The sequence below is a fragment of the Peromyscus leucopus genome, chromosome 15, assembly GCF_004664715.2.
Source record: "Peromyscus leucopus breed LL Stock chromosome 15, UCI_PerLeu_2.1, whole genome shotgun sequence".
NCBI classification, from domain to species: Eukaryota; Metazoa; Chordata; class Mammalia; order Rodentia; family Cricetidae; genus Peromyscus; species Peromyscus leucopus.
Genome location: NC_051076.1, coordinates 24,657,650 through 24,678,999, shown reverse-complemented (window position 1 = coordinate 24,678,999; position 21,350 = coordinate 24,657,650). Strand labels below are relative to the sequence as shown.

Genomic DNA, 21,350 nt, shown 5'->3' with positions numbered 1-21,350 from the left:
CCATGAAGTGGAGAAAGTGGTACCCAAAAGTCGTGGTGAGCCACGGAAGGGTGAAGGACCGGCAAGGTGTAGCTCTAACACTTCTGCAGCTTGTGGGGGATGCTGGCCCCGATCCACACCCCGCCGTATACCAAACCCTGTAGCCAGCCAAGGTCAGGGGTGGGGTGGTGGCGGTGGTAACCAGTGGAAGGGAGGTTCCAGAGGGCCCAGAGGAGGGGTGTCAGGGCCAGAGGTGGGGGTGGAGGGATTTTGGAAGCAATGTGGACCCCTGAGCTCTCCTGAAGGTTTCAGGCAAATTCACCTCCGCAGTCTTCCACCTGCTCCCACCTCACTAGGTCTATTTTTAAGATTTATTTTGTTATTTTTAATTGTGCGTATGTGCGTGACAGAGACTGCGTGCACAGGCCTGTTCCTGTGGAGGCCAGAGGAGGACACTGGATCCCCTGAAGCTGGAGTTACAGGCAGTTGTGAGACCTGGTACCTGGATGCTGGGAACCAAACTCTCAGCAAAAGCAGTAAGGACTCTTAACCACTGAGCCATCTCTCCAGCCCAACCTCACTCAACTGAAGCTTATACCACACTAATTAACCTGTCCTAAATGCAGTGTGACACTTCTTACTAAAATGCCTTTGTACACACGGTTCATCCATCCTGACTGCCCTTCTCTCTTACACCGGAAACTACTACTCATCCTACAAAACCTGGTCTCTGGGTCTTCTTTACGCAGCCTTCCCTGTCCCCATACCTCCTTTATCTCGCTAGTTATTAGTCTGTAAGACCTGTATTCACCTTCCATTTAGTGGACCTCACACTTTAGTATGTTCCTCACACTTTGCATATTTAATAGTGAGCATGCTGGTCTAACTAGTCAAATTAGAGTCCAATTACAGCTCCTGTGTGGGAGCCCGTTCTCAGGTTCCTCGTGGCTTTACCCAGCAGGTCCGAATAGAGGATGATTAGGACCATGGGCCTGAGTGCAGGTGTCTGAGATGGTCCTGAAAACTGAAAAGCCCCTAACCCTAACCCTTTCCCCTGAAGCTGCATCCGACATGACAGCCCATCACTTAGAATCCAAAGGGTTCCAACATAGAAGCTGTATCTATACACTGTAAAATAGTTTTTAAAATCTAAATAAACCCCCCCCTTAGAGAAAAATATGCCATACTGAGCTAAGACTACGTAGAATGCCCCAGATAATCCAGTCACTATTAATCAGAACATGTAAAAGATTGAAGATGAGGGTCTAGGAAGATGGCTCAGTGGATAAGAGAATTTGATGAGCAAGTATATGGACCCAAGTTTGAATCCCCAGCACTCACGTAAAGAGATGAGTATTGCTATGCATACAGGCGGGAGGCAGAGACAGGAGGACTACAGGGGATGCGGGCCACCAGCCTTGCTCCAGGTTTAGAAGCCCTGTCTCAAAGGAATGAGGTACAATGTGGTAGAGCGGGTATCAGGCAGCCTCCTCTGGCCTCCGTGGGGCACAAAGGCATGTGTGCGCGCGCGCGCGCGCTCACGCACGCGCGCACACACACACACACACACACACACACACACACACACACACACACACACAATTCGTAAAGACTCCCGCCATATGAGAGTCAATCACTCTGGTTGATTGTGGAAGTCTGGAAAGCACGTTCCTCTACTGCTGAATGACAAAGTATTCCTGGGCCTTAAGGCTCCCATAGTGTGAGCTCAGAAACCAGCAAATGCAAATGGGTGAGCCCTGGGTCTCACTTCCAACAACTACTGAAAGCAGGTTCTTGGAAGCATCAAATGGCATCTTAACAAAAAAAAAAAAAAAAAAAAAAAAAAAAAAAAAAAAAAAAAAAAAAAAAAAAAATCATCAGAGGAAGAATTTTCTGGAAACTAAAAGAAAATAATTTTCTTTTTTTTTTTCTCTCCTTTTGGTTTTTTGTTTGTTTGTTTTTTGTTTTTTCAAGACAGAGTTTCCCTGTGTCGTTTTGGTGCCTGTCCTAGATCTCACTCTGTAGACCAGGCTGGCCTCAAACTCACAGAGGTCCACCTAGCTCTGCCTCCCGAGTGCTGGGATTAAAGGCGTGCACCACCACCACCTGGCAGGAAATAATTTTCAAATTTAGAAATCCACTGCTCAGGCAAGAAAGGGTATGTTTGCTGTGAACTGAATCATGGCCCAACTGCTCAGGTAGGTTGAAAGGCTTATTTAAATCCAGAACAAAATTATGAAAGACGTCAAAGAGAGTTGGAAGCCTGAGAATTCTGCGTGGTGGAAAAGGAAGAGATGAACAGTAACAGTCTGATAATTTTTAAAATCCTACCCGCAGATTATTCAGTCTTGGAGCAGGCTAGACTGAGCAGGTTCTCATAAAAATCCTTACATCTGAGGAGCAGAGGGTCCTTCGAAGAAGGGGGTGTGACTTGTAGCTGTGGTCAGCTCAAAGAAGCTCAGGTACAATCACGTGTGGAATGCCCAAGAAGTGGCTAGCTCTTGGCATCTGTCCTCCACCCTTGGAGTACAAACAGAACAATCCTAGGGAGCCAGGAGGGTTTTTGGAGTTTTTTGTTTTGTTTGGTTTTGTTTTGTTTTACTCAAGAACATGGGGCTGGAGAGATGGCTCTGTGGTAAAGAGCATTTACTACCCTTGCAGAGGACCAGGTTTCACTTTACAGAACCCACATGGTGCCTCACAACCATCTATAACTTCAGTTCCAGGGGATCTGATGCCCTTTTCTGGACTCCTCAGGCACTGCACACATGTGGTGCACATACATGCATGTAGGAAAAACACTCATACACCTAAAATTAAAATTAAAAAAATAAATAAATCTTTTTTTCTTAAATCTGAGAAAGTGTTTATTGTCTCCAGAGTCCCCATTCCTAGCCTTATCTGTGAAGACCCCCAAGCAGGTGGAAGTGGGGGGGGGAGGGTTGCATGTCCTGCTGTGATACCATCAGCCTGTAGGGAGAGTCCTTAGAAGCCGTTAGCCACAAGGACAGGTGTAGAAAATGCTGTGTGGTGAGTAATGATGGAGCCGAGGGCATTGGGGAACTTCAGAGGCAAGTTGATCTATGCCTTCAATACTAACAGGTCCCAAAGGGCCAGAGGATTGTGAGCAATATCTGTGCTGGTATTTTCTCCTAGCAATAGAAAATATGAAACTATCCAGCATGGGCAGATTTGGCAATAAAGGACACTAAGAGGCAGCTGCTGGGGTTGGTTGTGACCATGTGGAGCATGGATGCTGAAGAGCCTCAGCTTGTGCATCAGCTGAACATGAACAGAGATGAAGCCCCTTCTCCTGCCTATGAAGTTAAACTCTTCTTGGTAGATCAATAAGGCATGTAGTCTTTTAATTCTATCACAAATCTTTAATCAGATCATGAATATAAATGGCCCTGTGAGAACACGTTAGAGACACAGACAGGTCCAGATGGAAGGGATGAGATTTAAGATGCCATGGGATACCCATGTTTAGCATATAAACTGGTTATATGAACACTAAGTACGGTGGCCTGTTGCAGGAATCTTAAAAGTTCTTATTAATAAAATCAGACCCGAGCCGAGTTATTGGGGTCCATGCTGGTAGATCAGAGAGACAGAACAAGCCATAGCTATCTCACCTCGCCGGATCCTCAGCTGGTCTTGTCTCCTCAGACTGGAGGCCTCTGAGTCCTCATCCGGAATGGGTCTCAGCTGAATTACTGCTCAAAAGCCTGAATGCTTAACCAGCCAAAATGCCTAACCAGCCAAATGCTTCTAGTTTCTGGTCCTCACGCCTTATATATCTTTCTCCTTTCTACCACCACTCCCTGGGATTAAAGGCTAGCTTTCTGGGATTAAAGGCGTGTCACCATGCTTGGCTATTTCCAATGTGGCCTTGAACTCACAGAGATCCAGAGGGATTTCTATCTCTGGAATGCTAGGATTAAAGGTGTGAGTGCCACCATTTTCTAGCCTTTGTATCTAGTGGCTGTCTGTTCTCTGACCCCAGATAAATTTATTAAGGTACACAATATTTGGGGAACACAATACCACCACAGTGGCCCCTTGGGATTCATGAGAGATTGATCCAAATGTCCCCACAGACACACCGAAGTCAGTGAGTATTCCAAATCCCTCATATTAAATGGTATCAATCTAAATCACCTCTGGATTACCTCTAATATCTAAGACAATGTAAAAAGTGATGTAGACAGCTGTTACCCTGTATCATTAGACCACAATGACAAAAGAGCCAATATGTAAACACTGTAGCTATGATTTCCCCCTCCGTTTGATTGGTTGAGTCCACAGATACAGGACCCAAGGATCATAGGTGGCCTGTGTGTAAAAGGCCTTGGGCCTCAGTATAGGGGCAGTTAGGGAACTGACGAAGGAGCATGAGAGTCCTTCAGAGGAGAATGTGGAGGCAGGGACAGGAGTGACTGACACGAAATCCACTCACCTTTACTGACTGCCCTGTGATCATGTTCTATTCCTCCTCTTAGTAAGAGCCCAGCCCAAATGACTTAACAACTCTGAGATTAGATCCATGCTATAAAAGAGCCTGAGAGCTTTTGCCCAGCAGAAACAGGCAATGCACTGTTCATTTCAATGCCCACAGCCCTCCGGCATGGTTATCTCATCAAACATAGTAAAGGTTAAAAACTCAGAACAACAACAACAAAAACCGGGATATGAGAAGAAAAAAAGCCAAAGCAATCTCAACCTCCCCTCTCCTGGAATTGAACTCAGGACCTCCGGAAGAGCAGTCAGTGCTCTTAACCTCTAAGTCATTTCTCCTCCTTCTCTTGTTGTTAGTCTTTTTTTCCTCTTCTCTCTTCAGCCCAGAGTTCTCCTATTTATTCTCTCTGCATGCCAGCCACATCCATCCTTTCTCTGCCTAGCTATTGGCCCTTCAGCTCTTAACCCTTCAGGTGCTTAGGCAGACAGAGCGAAACAGATATAGCCCATCTTTACGTAATTAAACACACATCCTGGCATCATTAAGCAAATGCAGCATGAACAAAGGTAACACACTTTTACACAGTTAAAAGTAATATTCTGCAGCGTAAACAAATGTAAATACATCTTTGCCTAGCTAAAATAATATTCTACAACGGTCATTTTGTGATGTGATTTGCAAATATACATGCATAGACACATAAAATAGGAATTAAAACTATGTAAAACCAAAGCCATAGTTTAAGACGCTCCATTGCAAGCCCTCCTCCAAGAGCCCGAGAAGAAGGTATCTGATGACTGGACTGTGGGAGACATAAAGAATAAGGAGGGTGTCTCTATAACTCAGCAGGTAAAGGCACCTGCCCATAAGGCTGACAACCTGAGTTTGATCCTGGAGACCCACGTGGTGGGAAGAGAAAACTAGTCAGTCAAGTTGTCCTCTGGCCTCCACATACGTGTCCGCACACATACACTTGTGCCCATATGCATATACATGTGCACACAAAATAAAAAAAAATAATCAAACACGTTTTATACAGTGCCTCAAAGCCAAAGTTACCTCTAATGTGAGCTGGACAATAAGGTACAGGAAAAGCCTCTGACTTTGACTCTGTCTGGGACAACATGAAAATGAGAAGGCTGCTGCTGTGGTATTTATTAGGGGAGACTACTTGAATGTCAGTGTGGAAAGTGCCTTTTTCTGCTGGTGTGAGCTCACTTCCACTCCTCCATGAAACAAGGCTTACCATTTACTAAAGAGCTCCCAAAGTCGGACTTTTCCTTAATAGGACTTCCCTGTGAAGTCCCTGGACGGGTTCCTAAGTTGAATCAGAGCTCTGATCTACATACTGTGTTCCTTGGCTTTAGATTTGAAGAGCTTGGCACTAGTTCCGGCCTCCCTTGTTTTATGGCAGCCATTAATTGTCTTCACTCTATGCTGATACTGTCATCAAGTACTTAGTGTGTTCTAGTGAGGCCACAAGTCAGTGCGTCTATGATACACACTTCCTCTATGGGGATTCATTGAATGATTATTCATTTTATTTAGGTGTTTTTATTTATTTATTTATTTATTTATTTGTGTGTGTGTGTGTGTGTGTGTGTGTGTGTGTGTGTGTGTGTGTGAGAAAGAGAGCTGTGTCCTCCAGCTGCTTGATCCCATGTAAACACAGAGATTTGTATTACTTACAAACTGGATGGCCTAATGGCTTAGGCTTCTTGCTAGCTAGCTGCTATAAGTTAACCCATTTCTATTAATCTATAGTTGCCACATGGGCAAGGCTTACCAGTATTTCCACATCTTGCTTCCCCTGGCAGTGCTGGTGTCTATCTCTCTGCCTTTCTTCTTCCTGTCTATCTGCTTGTATTTCCTGCCTGCCTCTAGGCTGCCTTGCCATAGGCCAAACAGCTTTATTTATCAACCAATCAGAACAACACATATTCACAGCATACAGAAAGACATCCCACAGCAAGACATCTTGGGGGAAAGCTGTGATAAAGGCAGAGTGTGGTTGCCTTTGTCCACTACACAAGCTCTAAACATAGTTCACTTATCCATCAAATGCTTATAGAGGGTCTTGATCAGAAATAAACTTTTAAAAGTCTAACTACTCACTGTCAATATCCATCTCTGTTCTCAGAGTTCCTTCTTTTTGTTATATACATTCTCATATCCTATTTTTTAATTAAAAATATATTTTCAAATGCTGTTCCCTTTCTATGTCCCCTGCAACCATTACATTTGATGTTTAAGCTTTTATTCCTGTGGTATATATATTTTCATAGGAGAAGAAGATATTATTGTGTTATTCATTTGATTTTCCTCCAGCATTATCCTCCTGTACATATTAGGTCCAAATTCAGTTTTAAAAAAGAGAAAAAGAATAAAAAAGTAAATATATTCCTCTATTTGCATTTTCTACCCATTATCTGAGGGACTTTTCCAATCTCTCTATGGGCTTGCTCCTGTGTTCTTATCAATGCACCTTTTATGTAGAAACATTGTCCTTGAATCTTTTCCTCAATCAAGCCCTATGGAGAAATCTTTGGGGTCACTAAAATGTGTGACAAATCTCAGTGAGAACCTTACTTCTCTGCCTTGTGGTCTTCTGAATCTTTTTGAAGAAGTTCCACTGAAGTTACAACTCTTTCACGGGCTTCAGAATTGTGCTGTTCTCACAAGCTGCTGTAATGGCTTATGCAAATGCCAAAGAGAATTTGGACTTTGAACCACAGACTGTGAGCTTCATTCCTTTTGTTTCTGATTCATCCCCTGACTCAGTCTGCCTGACATTGTATAACAGAAACAATTCTTTCATAGCTTCTACAGAAAAACAAAGCAACCATTGCCTTTCATCTGCTATCTTGCATGACTTAAAAACCCTAGCTTCCCAGAGGTATGGAGTCTTTGTGAAATGGAAGTGTGCCAACAGAGCTCCCTAATTAGACACTTGGGGGTATGAGTAGCTTTTCCCTAGACAATGGATAAAATGTGTCAAGATAAAGCCTTTCTCCACTGTTCATCCCCCAAGAAACCTAGTGTTGTGGTTATAACCTTCTATTTGTTGGGCTGCAAAGGAATCAAGATATTTGGGAAAGGGGAATTCTGGAAGAGAGGTGGGTATAAGATGGAAAGACCCACAGAGTCATTGCTGACGTCAGGCAAGCACATGAGGTAGGGGAACTGTAGCTCAGGTATGGGGGCTTTGGGCAGTTTTTTTGTGTTCTTTGACTACAGAAAATCACAACAAATGCATGGAGAAATGATTTGTTAAATTCCATCTGTGACACTGGATCTATGGCATTTCTCATCACTACTTAATCCTAGGTTCGATTATAATCTAAGATGCTCAGATGTCATATAGCAGAGTGAGGAAAGACACCTAGGAATAAAGAAACCCCTGACAATGACTGTAGCTTAGGAGTTGAGTTTCTAGTTGTTCTTTCCCCCAGGAAATAGAGGAGTACTTTTTGGTATAATTCCTTTTTACTTCTTCCAGGTTTAATTTTGTGACTGTGAAATGTACTGTTAACAAAATAATTTGACTCACTGCACAATTATACATGTATCATGTCATTTCAGATCAGTAAAGAATACCAGATTATAAATGCAAAAGATGCAGATGTTGAAATTGTTTTGAGAATACCATATATATTCACATTATTTTTCAGGCTTAGAAGTAAGATTTGGAGTCTTTTAAACAGCCCTCACTTGTACAAGATACCACTAGCATCATACAACTAGCATCTTTTGCATTTCTAAAAAGTAGTAGTATACCGCTTTTGCATTTAAGAAATCTTGCCTCAGTTACCTGAGAGATTTGAATTGGACCAAGACATATTTGAAGGCGATGAATCTGGGTAAAAGTATAAAACAAGAAACCATCAGAACATCAGTTATTTTTCCAAGAGCCTCTATTTTTAAAGTAAATGTTTTCATGAAGAAATACCAAAGGGAATTTTGTTTTTCATGTTTCTTATGTTTAACTATAGATTCAATGTCCAATAAGATATCTAGAAAGCAAGCAAAAATCCTTGGTTCTTGCTTAACAGGCCAGCTCTCCTTTGTTTGTGGATGTTTGTTTCATGGTCTCACAAGAGTGTATATATTGTGTCTAAAGTCGGCTCCCAGATGACTGACTGTTTTGGGTGGCAATCAATAGCTGTCTCTTTTTCCAGGCTCGGTCTTCAGACCTCTCACAGTTAAGCAGTTGAATTTGACAAAAGACACATCTTAGACTTCCTTCATGCAAAGCATTTTAGCAAGTAGTCGTAAAAATACCATGGAACCTATTATTAGACACTCACTGTTTTCCAGCTTCAGATTAGCGAAATGAATGGAATTTTCTGTCAAAGACAATGTGTCACAAAACTCCCAAGAAGTAAAGGTAACTTTCTGTTGAAATTAGGTGATGAAGTAGCATGGGCCCAATGATGTACATGTGAGGAGCTGTTTTATACATCTTGATCAACTGACTTTACATCAAAAATTATTTTCCATATATGGCTGCTTCTTGATAGCACATGTTTATGTTTGCTTCTCTGCAGACACAGCAGTTTTGCTTGTCATAACTGGGGATAAAATTATCATACTGCTTGTCTCTGTAAGTCATCTTTATGTAAAATAATTTCCCTTAGATTATGTTGTGAAAGGCAGTTTCTAAACTATTACCCTTTAATAAAAATTGCCAAATTGTCAGTCAATAGTGTATACAGACTTATATTTCTAAATAGGCAGCTGTTTCTTTAAAAAAAAATAGTTGACAGCTAGGTATGCTTACTAAAAATTTTATAAATCTAAAATGTCACTTTATCATATATTTTATTTCATTGGCTGAATATTAAGACTGTTTAGACTTGTCTATTTGTCCTTTTACTTGTGCTCTGCTTGTACTTATTCTTTCAGCCAGCCAAAAATCTGCTGAAACTATGGATAAGGAGAATCAGACAAAGGTGACAGAATTTTATTTTTCTGATTTCCCTCAGTTTGAGAAGGGTGGCCTTTTGTTCTTCATCCTTCTGCTTTGTGTTTACATGTTCATTGTTGTTGGAAACGCCTTGATATTCTTGGCTGTGCAGCTGGATGTCCGTCTGCACAATCCCATGTACAGTTTTATTGGCATATTTTCCTTCCTGGAGATTTGCTACACCACAGTGACCATTCCCAAAATGCTCTACAACCTAGTCAGCAAAGAGAAAACGATCTCCTTCATTGGCTGCCTGCTGCAGATGTATTTTTTCCATTCCTTTGGAGTCACAGAAAGCTTGGTCCTCACAATAATGGCCATCGACAGGTACATTGCCATTTGTAACCCACTCCGCTATGCAATCATTATGACTCCGAAGCTGTGCACACAGCTTTCCACAGGCTCCTTCATCCTTGGCTTCCTCATGCTCCTACCAGAGATTGTGTGGATATCTACTCTGCCCTTCTGTGGCCCCAATCATATCCACCAACTCTTCTGTGACTTAGAACCTGTACTTCTCTTGGCGTGTACAGACACATCTATGATACTGGTTGAAGATGTCATCCATGCTATGTCCATCCTGACCTGTGTCTCTGTCATCACCCTTTCCTATTTAAGAATTGTCACTGTGATCCTGAGAATTCCACCTGGTGAGAGTCGTCAGAAGGCATTTTCCACGTGCACAGCCCACATCACCATTTTCTTGCTGTTTTTTGGCAGTGTGGCTCTCATGTACCTGCGCTTCTCTGCCACTTTCGAACCACTGCTGGAGAAGATCATCGCACTAATGTTTGCTGTCCTTGCCCCATTTTTCAATCCTATAATCTATAGCCTGAGGAACAAAGATATGAAAGATGCCATTAAGAAAATGTTCTGTTCTCAAAAGATGTTCAGTGTCTCTGGGAGCTAATGTGAGTTTACCCATGTCTGTTCAAAGACATTTCATCCTCTGCATATGTTTTTAAAGCAAACAATCATCAGATTACTATGTAAGTTTTTTTTTCATGGTCTTGGTGGTGTGTCTTTCCATTTTCTAACACAGTGACCACTGTTTGTCCTGAAAAATGAAGTCATGTGCATCCTTGCAACAGGGTCTTCTTATTTTGAAATCACAAATAGTGCAGTGCCATCTTTTCCAAGCCAATTAAGGATCATGATCTAAGCAGTAATAGCATTTATAATTGGCACATAAATGCTTCCTTTGTGTACTCATTCACTCAATATTTAGAATTGATTGGTTAGTTATATAGTCATTTATAAAATGGTAACAAGATCCACATAACTAACATGATTTGGGCTTGAGAAAGGAGCATGATTCCCTGATGTTTTTCCAAAGACAGTTGCTGTACTTTCCCTAGTTAGTGATAAAATTCCATGGCTATGTGGCACATAGTCACTGGCTTCTGGTGTTTGCTGTTATCTCCTCTGTGGGACTTAGTGTTGATTTCAAATTTCTGTAGCAAACATTCTAGAGCTCTTAGAGATAAAATAGATTTAGTATACTGCCTAGAGCCTAAAAATGATAAACATAAAATCTTTAAGCAGTTATAATTGCTATTTTTAAAATTTGGAACTGTAGATGGCTCTGTGGTTAAGAGTTCATGTTCCTTTTGCAGAAGAGCTGAACTTGTTTTCAGCATCCATGTCAGACAGCTCACGACATGTAACTCCAGCTTGCTTCTGTGAAGGAGGAGTTAGACTGATTCCTGATAGGCAGACAGATAGGGAAAGGGACCACAGATAGGTAACAAAGATGGCGAACTTCCAGCTTCTTCCTGACCAGACAATAAGGCCTGGTTGCTTGAGACTGGAGGCCTGGTGATGCTGATAGAGCACTCCCTGCCAGAGAATGCAGACTGGGAAATGTTTATTCAAAACTGTGGACCTATCCGTACCCAGTCTTTGTTCAAAATGACCAAACATCAGCTGGAGGAAAAAGACACCCACACATCATAAAGACACATAAAACTTCTAATTGTAGAGAAGAGTGTGGGGCGTTTACCCACCACCCCCACAGTTCCCCAGAGTTTTCTTGAGGGCGAGCAGCAGGAAATATTAGATAGAAAGATTTATATTGCGGAGAATCTTGCAAAGATAAACAGATAAAAAAAATAAAGCATAGCCTCTAGAGGGCCTGGAACCTTTTCCAACGGCCCCCGACAGTCTCTGCCCCAGGGTTTTTATAGAGACAGCAAGGGGTGGAGCAAAAGACCTCTTCCCCCAGCACAGCCAAGTGCAGACCATCTCAGACACCTGCACTTAGGCCCATGGACCTGATCATCCTCCATGTGGACCTGCTGGGTAAAGCCACGAGGAACCCGAGAATGGGCTCCCGCAGAAGAGAAAGGACTTTGCTTCTGGAGTACCCACTCTGCTTTGAGAGGGATCTTTCTTTCTGTATACCTTGCTGTGCGCACTGTGTGTGTGTGTGTGTGTGTGTGTGTGTGTGTGTGTGTGTACCTAGTATGTGTGTGCATTTGGTATGTGTGAATGTGTAGATGCACCTTATGTGTGTGTGTACACCTAGTGTGTATGAGTGTCTGTGTGGATAGTGTGTGTGAGTGTGTGCATACATAACTTCTGAGTGTATGTGTGTGCACCTTCTACATGTGAGTGTGTGGGTGTGTGCGTGTATAAATGTGTGTGCCTTTTGTGTATTTGTGTGTGTGCATGTGCATGTATTTCTTCACCTGTAATAAAACTATTTTCAACCATTGTTTCTACTTTGTGTGCCTGATCTTTCCTGGCTATCAGATGATGTGTTGGATGCTTTCTAATTCCCTTTATTCTGTGACTGGTAGAGAAAATAAACCTCTAGAAGGTAACACCAAGGGATTTGACCTCCTTTGGCCTCCGAGAGCACCCACATACATGTGACACACACAAATACAAATTAAAAATTAAAAATAGTTTAATGCTGGCAGCATTAAGATGTTCAACCTTTTGTCATGCTCCATTAAAGTGCCATTCCATCTTAATAACTCACTGACATATTTAGCACTATTTTGCAGCTTGAGTTTGCTCCTCCATTCTCTGCCCTAAATCTTATCCTTGCCCATTATAAATTTTATACATTTTGGGTGTCTTGCTCAGACTTCTCTGCTTTCTTCCTATGAAACTTCTCCAGGAGTTTTAGGAATAAAGTAAAATCTCCAGAAAAAAATATATTTTGCCTAGCTTTTATGAGGAGAAAATCAAAGCTGGAAACAGTTCCAATGATCTTAAAAGAGTAAGAGGCCATCTAGTGGTATGGAAATGCTGTCATCAATAGTATCAGAATTTTCTTTTCTTTTTTTTTTTTGCTTATCATATTTTTTTAAATTTATTTTACAATACTATTCAGTTCTACATAATAGCCACAGATTCCCTTGTTCTCTCCCTTCCTGCCCCCCTCCCCTTCCCCCCAGCACACCCCCCATTCCCACCTCCTCCAGATCAAGGTCTACCCTGAGGACTGGGATCGACCTAATAGACTCAGTCCAGGCAGGTCCAGTCCTCTCCTCCCAGATTGAGCCAAGCGTTCCTGCATAAGTCCCAGGTTTCAAACAGCTAACTCATGCAACGAGCCCAGGACCTGGTACCACTGCCTAGATGCCTCCCAAACAGATCAAGCCAATCGACTGTCTCACCTATTCAGAGGGCCTGATCCAGTAGGGGGCCCCTCAGCCTTTGGTTCATAGTTCATGTGTTTCCATTCATTTGGTTATTTGTCCCTGTGCTTTATCCAACCTTGGTTTCAACAATTCTCGCTCATATACACCCTCCTCTTTCTCACTAATTAGACTCCCAGCGCTCCACCAAGGGCCTGGCCGTGGATGTCTGCATCCAGATTCCTCAGTCCTTGGATGGGGTTTATGGCACAACTATCAGGGTGTTTGGCCATCCCATCACCAGAGTAGGTCAGTCCCGGCTGTCTCTCGACCATTGCCAGCAGTTTGTGGGGGTATCTTTGTGGATTTCTGTGGGCCTCTTTAGCTCTTTGTTTCTTCCTTTTCTCATGTGGTCTTCATTTACCATGGTCTCCTATTCCTTGTTCTCCCTCTCTTTTCTTGATCCAGCTAGGATCTCCCGCTCCCTCCCTCGACCCTTGGCTAAGATCAAAAACACTGAAGACACTTTATGCTGGAGAGGATGTGGAACTAGGGGAACTCTCCACCACTGCTGGTGGGAATGCAAGCTTGTACAACCACTTTGGAAATCAATATGGCGCTTTCTTAGAAAATTGGGAATCAATCTCCCCCAAGATCCAGCTATACCACTCCTGGGCATATACCCAAGAAATGCTCAATCATACCACAAGAGCACTTGCTCAGCTATGTTCATATCAGAATTTTCTTTTTAACTTTTCTTTTTTCCCTTTATTTTTTTCATAAACAAGGTGTCAAAATGGCATTTTTGGCACTATAAAGTCTAAGTGTATTTTAAATACTTATCCTTACAGCCACAGATAATTTTAGCTTACATCTTTCATGAAAGAAGCTTCATTCTGCAGCAGATGAAGTCTATTATAGAGAAGGGGAGGCAGAATTATTCTAAGAACTGTAGCAATTGCACTCCTGACGAGAAATAGTGCTTTCTGGACTTGACCTTGAAGCTGCATCCATAAGGTCTCCTCAGGAAGGTTGTGTAAATAAGACAGGCCAGTGGGGTGTGGGAAATCTCCTAAGTCCCCACCCCTTGATGAAGAGCTTCAAGCAATCAATGGCTGTTGTGGGAGGGGGCAGTGTGGGTAATAAGTTATTTTTTTTCAAGGATGGGCACACTGATAGGTTATTCAATCCCAAGTGGTGAAACCTAAAACCATACACATAAGAGCAACACTCAAATGACCCAGTCGATTGTGTGTGTGTGTGTGCACATACCTGTACCTGTGTGTGTGTGTGTGTGTGTGTGTGTGTGTGTGTGTGTGTGTGTAAGAATAATGATTAAAGAAGAAGTCAAGAATTTTTGAGTGAGTGGGGGTGACACAGGAGGTGTGGAAAGAGGGAAGGGAGGGGCAGAAATATTATATATACCATATTCGTGTATGAAATCCTCAAAATATGAAAATAATTTGAGCTAAAAGAATGGAATATCCATAGTATTACAAACAAACAAAGAACTCTCACACAGTGGAAAACGCTGAGGCAGGAATACCTGTCATTTTAGGGTTTGCCGCAGAAACTGATCCCCCCCAAACCCAGGGAACACAGTCCTCCTCATACAGCCTCGTGCCTGTAAAATCAAACTTCTTTCTACATTCGTATGAGCCCTTTGGTAGCCATAGGGGGCATCTTTGTGTGGAGAAAATCATGGATAATTTTCTTTGGTGATAAAATTTGATTTAACTTTAAAGAAACATTGATAGATTCAGGATCTTAGTTGTTATCGAATGCTTGAATTTATTAATTAAATTATTTGAAAATCATGACTGTTAAAGCTAAAAACCTTAGTATTCAATTAGCAAATCAATTAATTTTATCATTCTACTTAAAGGTGTTAAAATATTTTTATGATTTTTTTAACTTGACATTTAAATCTCCTTTTAAAATGTATTTAAATGGGGTATAACACTATTTTGATTTTAAGTGCCTCAACTTTTTGATTCAACAAAAATTCCATAAGTTCATAAAATAGCCTTTATAGTATGAAAAGAAAATTATAAATATGGCCAATCCCACAACCTTTTCTCTATTTAATGTGATTAATGTAGTAAAATGTATCTTAATGTCATAAGTCTAATAACTGATGGATGGTATAAAATTTCTGACTGTAAAATTCATCTCAAGCTAACTCATAACCATGTTTAAAGCAGTTGCTCAATTACAGATAAACAAAATTGCATGGTACATTTGATATTCTAATAGATTAACATCTTTAAAAATAACATTGAAATACTAAATATACTTGAGGTTTTGTTCTACAATATAAATTATAATTTTTTTATTTCTTCAAACATTTTTTGGGGGGAGCTGAGGACTGAACCCAGGGCCTTGTGCTTGCTAGGCAAGCACTCTACCACTGAGCTAAATCCCCAACCCCCTTCAAACACTTTTGCACTTAACTCTCAGGCTGTGTGGAGTTTAAAAGATGCTAACACATCACGTTATTATCATGTGAGTTATCTTCCACTAATGATGCAAATATTTACGGAGGCCGCTTTGTCAAGTAATTTGTACCATACTAAAGATTCAACTGACCAAACATCTCCTTGTCTTTATAGACCCTTTGTTTGAGAAAGAGAAGATATTTTTGAATGAAAAAAATAAGAAATTTTATAACATTATTTATTATGTGACTATGTGTTCTCGAAGAAACAGAAAAGGAGGTGTATAAGATTATTCAGAATGAGTAGGGGACTCCTTAATTTAAGATTGGTCAAATTAAACCTCATTTAGAATGCTAAGTATGAGCAAAACATTCTCATATAAATATTCTCATATAAAGCATAGAAGAAAAGGGAAGAGCCACATAGATTTTTGGAGAGAGTATCTAGGCATCAGGAGAAGCCCACATAAAGCCACAAGGGGGCATCTTTCAGAAACCAGACTCTTCTGTGTCTAAAATGGAGTGTGTTTGAGATAGGTCTATGGAAAACTAGAGTTAGGAAATGAGAGGGGGATAGATGAAAGGAATTTGAGAGTTAAATTTCCATGTTTACTCTGAACGCTGAGGAACCAGGGCAGAGTTTGGAGCAGAAGGGAGATGCTGTCTGCTATGAAGCTTAACAAAATCATACTTCCTTCTGTGTTGAGAAGACAGTGCTAGGAGGCACAGGGGAAAACTTGAGTTGCTAGAGATATTCTAATAATCATGGTGGGACATGATGTTTTAAGTGTATTAAGACAAGTTTGCATGGAGTGGCCCTTAAAAAAAACTTTTATGGAGTTTTACTATCAATCCAGCAGAAAATTGTGGTAACATAAAACAGGTAGGAATACACAGGAAGCTGGAGGCAGGAAATGAGGAATGAATATGACTGTATTTCATTGTATACATGTATTCATAAGATAAAGAATGAAGATTTCAAAACCAAGTGGGAATTTACTTATTATGATTCCAATTAAGATATATTTCAAACAATAATTTAAAAGACAAATGTATGTGCTTGAATATTCAGTATCTAGTGATAAACATTTTATAAAAATTATTTGTATATGTTTCATGTGATAATTTTCATCTTTTCCCTTATTTTCTTCCCATTCTGTTTCATTGGAGCCATTTTAAAAAATTTTTTTTTAGAATTCTTGGTATCAAACCCTGGGCCTGAGATGTGTAAGAAAAATGCTCTGTCACCAAAAAGTGTCCTGAGTCTCAATAACCATTTTTAAATTGATTTTACTATTAAGCAATTAATCTTTACCCTGAATTTGTGAACAAAATTAAATTTTGTCTCTAACTCTGATTATCTTTGGCTGAAAATATGTTTCCATTTTTAACTTTTGAAAAATCTATGGTTTGTAACCTTTTCATCTTAAAGTATTTCTGTTTTATTCTATATGATAATTTAAATGGAATGAAGGAGATACACATGGATGGCAATGCCAGTATGATGCTCAAATGGCATAATACTTTCTGGAACATTTTAATAAGACTCAAAACAATTAATAGTAGGGAACAAAGAGAAGTTGTTTCATGAAGTGGGTTAAAAATTGAAGACTTGGGAACCAGTGAGGAAAACATAAGAGGAATCCTTTTTCAGATTTCCTTTTAGAAAACAGCTGAGTCAACCATATGACCCAGGTTTCCATGAGTGCAGAAGAGGCAAAGGAAGAGTTGTGAGGTAAAGGGGGAGTGAAAAGCATGGAGCTTCAAATGTTAGGCTAAGAAATACTGAATTTAATCCAATATGCACATGACAGCATTGGATAGATTGAAGTGTGTAATTAAATTCTCATTGCTCTTGGTGTTCCAGAACAGAAGGCAGAAAACAATGCAAAAGACAGATGAGGAGGAGTGAAATGTGATCTGTGAAATGTGGTTTTCTGAACATGACATACCTATTGCATTCATGAACTCACAGCAGCCACGTTACTGCACAAGATCTAAATGAGATCAAATCATCCCAAATTCCAGCATAGACAGGGAGGTGCTTTCTAAGCCCATCCCTCACTGAGGAAATATTGACAGTTGATACCTACTGAGGGAGAGAGAATCCTCCTTGTTGAGAGTGTGGCCACTGTAGCTAGAGTTTTCCTGCCTTGCCCACAGTCAGGACAAATCTTTGTCACCCGCCAGTCCCACAACCGCTCAGACCCAACCAAGTAAACACAGAGACTTATATTGCATACAAACTATATGGCCGGGGCAGGCTTCTTGCTAACTGTTCTTATAGCTTAAATTAATCCATTTCCATAAATCTATACCTTGCCAAGTGGCTGGTGGCTTACCAGCGTCTTCACATGCTGCTGATCATGGCGGCAGCTGGCAGTGTCTCTCTGCCTCAGCTTTCCGCTTCCCAGAATTCTCCTCTCTCCTTGTCCCACCTACTTCCTGCCTGGCCACTGGCCAATCAGTGTTTTATTTGATATACAGACCATCCCACAACAGGCCACTAGTAGGCTTTTCATGCTCCAGTGGATGGCCACACCCATGAACTTATAGATAGCACTCACTGGACTTAGTTATCAAATATAATAATAAAAGGAGAAGAAGACATGAAGTCATGGGGGATATGGAGAAAGTCACGGTTTAGGGAGGGATATAACATTTGTCACTGTACACATGTATGAAATTCTCAAGGAATAAAAATATTAAAATAAAACTACATAAATATTAAAGATAGTATCCTACATGTAATGTGAATTCTAGAGTATATTGTAACAAAAGTGGAAATAGAAAGGATATTTTAATACACATAATCAGACATCTTTGATCATGGAACAACTCACTCTCCAAAAAGAAGTAGCTTAAAAAGAGAAATTCTCATAATTCCATACATTAGCAATTTTGTATAAAACAAAATCTGTGATTTTTCCAGTTTTTTTTTTATCATTGTACTTATGTGTTTTGGATCAATCAGTTGTTTGTTTCTAGCTGGCTAAACTGCTCTCCAGCCTGTCATCTTTTACTATTGATGAGCTAGTTGAGTTTGCTCATCAAGTGACTGACTAGGCAGACTGAAGTGTGAAAGTGTGCAAGATCATCTGGGATTGGGTGAAGTAAGTCAGCATGTAGAGGTTCTTATGCAGAGGCTTCACATATATGAACTTGATTCCTGGAAGGTGACAAAAGGGAATTGAGTCCCCAGAATTCTCTTCTGACCTCTGCACATTCAACATGCTAAGTGTATTCCCCGTGCGTGCGCACACACACACACACACACACACACACACACACACACACACACACACACAAAGAGAGAGAAAGATACATAAAAATAAATAATTTAAAACAGTTGTTACAAGCTACTGAGCAATCATGCAGAAAGTCAGGAAACAAGTTTGAACTTTACTTTCAAATTTTATTTATCAATATTTAAATAATGGTGATTCTGACAAGTTTAAATTACAAGGCAATTTGTATATAAGAAAATGTTTTAAATAGTAACATGAAATATAGTGGGCTATGCAAGTTACTCTTTTGAAACCTCTTTGAGCCTGAAATCCTATAACACATCATGCTGTAGCTAGTCCATTTTTGCTGAACTGTGTGGGTAGCTAATTGAGTTACACAAGCTGAAAGTGGGGAAAATTTATCTTTTATGTCAAAAAACAGTACTTGAACAATGATGGGTGACAGAAGATTTTAGTGCTGGAAAAGCAAGAGAGAACAATAACATCAGCGATTTCCAGAACTATTTTGTGTGGTGTGTGTCTTGTACCCTAATCTTTGGCCTCATCAACACATGGAATCACAGAAGAGAAGTGAAGGAACCACACTGGTATAGTATGAGGCATCATGTCAGCTTGTGCTTAAAACAAGAGTATCCATACATAACTACTTCAGCTGTCATGAGTCTAGTTGATGCTCTGTAGACAAGTGGACACAGTGACCTAGAGGCACAGTTCATCATGCCTCTAGTTCCATCATGTTAACAGTAGAAGAACAAGCAGCTGTGGCAATAGAAAAGGAGCATTATCAGGGGCCCAAAAAAGCAACAATGAGATTCTGAACTTACAGAAGAGTTTTAATATCAGGAATGGAGATTTACTTCTGAGCCCGACCATCTCTCTTCTGATGAAAAAGCCTCCCAATAGCATCTTTCATTTCCTTGTTTCTTAGACTATAAATGATGGGGTTGAGAAATGGAGCAAGGATAACGAAAGTGACAGCAATTACTGTGTCCCAGAAGACCGAGTAGGTGGCCGAGAATCTCAAATACATGACAGCCACACTGCCAAAAAATAGCAAGAACACAGCAAGGTGGGCTGCACAGGTAGAAAAGGCCTTGTGCCTCCCTTCTTTTGAGGGCATCCCCAAAATCACCACAATAATCCGGATGTAGGATAGGGCAATTACAAGGAAGGAGGCCAGGATCTCTACTGCATGGATGGCATCCACAATGACCACCAGAGATGTATCTGTACAGGCCAAACTGAGCACAGGGGTGAAATCACAGAAGATCTGATGGATCTTGTTGGAGCCACAGAAAGGCAGAGTGGCAATCCACGCAATCTCAGGAAGTACCAGAAGGAAGCCACAGAAGCAGGATCCGGCTGTTAGTTGAATACAAAGTCTGGGAGTCATGATGGTTGGGTAACGGAGAGGATAACAGATAGCTATGTACCTATCAATAGACATTGCTGTCAGGACACAGCCTTCTGTGATACCCAATGAGTGAAAAAAGTACATCTGCATGAGGCAGCCAGCTAGAGAGATGGTCTTCTTCTCACTGACTAGGCTGGAGAGCATCTTGGGAATGGTAGTTGTGGTATACCAGATCTCCAGGAAGGACAGCACACTGATGAAGAAATACATGGGTGTGTGCAGGGCCATGTCCAGCTGGACAGCAACAAAGATAACTAGGTTCCCTGATATAATGAATGTATATACAAGAAGCAAGAGAATGAAAAATAGTAGGCCACCTTCATACAGAGGTGGGAATATGGAAAAGAGGAACTCAATCACCATAGTTTGATTCTGGTTGGCCACCAACTGGGTCATCTGTGAAGGTAAGAAAAAACATAAGAAACTTCTTGGAACTGCAATGTTGCTTACATATAGACTTCTTTCTGTATTCAGTTATGTTGAAAATGAGACCCTAAAAAAGTCAGAACAATTTCTAAACTATATAATTCCACACAGAAGCAGTAGAAACATTTATAAGACAATCTAATCTCTAAGTGACTTTTCTCTCACTGTCATAGATTAATGTGAAGAAAATTAAATGACCCAGAAGTTTAGTCTCAGAAAATATTTTCTGGGGATTCATCCATTTTCAGCTTCCCCCTACCCTTATCCTCAACCCCTATGTGACTAGCCTCAAAACCTGCCCTTTGGTTTTCAAATATTCTGTTTTCCTATTCTTTAGGGGGAAAATTAAGTAAAACACAAAGAAAGTATCAGGAAAACATCTGACAATAATTATTTATTACATTTTTACTTTTTCCTCCACTAATACTGTATCTGAGCCTGGCAGGAGTATCAGTTTCTGGGTTTCTGATTTCTTTGCTTTAGACTGGAGCTTCTGTTGTCCATCAGGTGGTAATTTTGCAGACTTGTCCAAATAGTCACCACTTTCTCTGTAGCTTTCCTTTCTCCCCTCTCCATGGTTAATATGACAATTGCTCAAATTAAGAGGCTCTCTAGAATTACCTTGTACCTAATTAGCAGCCAGTTCTGGACAAACTTACAGCTAACTCCCAATACCTATTCTCCCTCATCCCTCCCCTACAGAGACTATGTGTAAGAGACATAGGATATAAATCATTCTCAATTTTAACAATTATATCATAGCAATGGTTGTCTTGAGGGAGGCTCCTAAAAGTTAGCCGCAACAAAACTACACTAGCATCTACTTGTTGG

The 21,350-nt window shown here is 40.7% G+C and overlaps 2 protein-coding genes across 2 annotated transcripts; one reads left to right on the top strand and one right to left on the bottom strand.

Moving 5' to 3' along the window:
- The first annotated feature begins 9,366 nt into the window (after positions 1 to 9,366).
- LOC114690734 (olfactory receptor 6K3-like) lies at positions 9,367 to 10,315 on the top strand. The gene has a single exon (XM_028865619.1). It carries the CDS (start codon positions 9,367 to 9,369, stop codon positions 10,312 to 10,314), a length of 948 nt encoding a protein of 315 aa, XP_028721452.1. The 3' UTR covers position 10,315.
- A 9,217-nt stretch (positions 10,316 to 19,532) lies between these two features.
- Positions 19,533 to 20,489, bottom strand: LOC114690733 (olfactory receptor 6K6). Its single transcript, XM_028865618.1, has one exon. The coding sequence runs from the start codon at positions 20,487 to 20,489 to the stop codon at positions 19,533 to 19,535; it is 957 nt and encodes a 318-aa protein (XP_028721451.1).
- Positions 20,490 to 21,350: the final 861 nt, after the last annotated feature.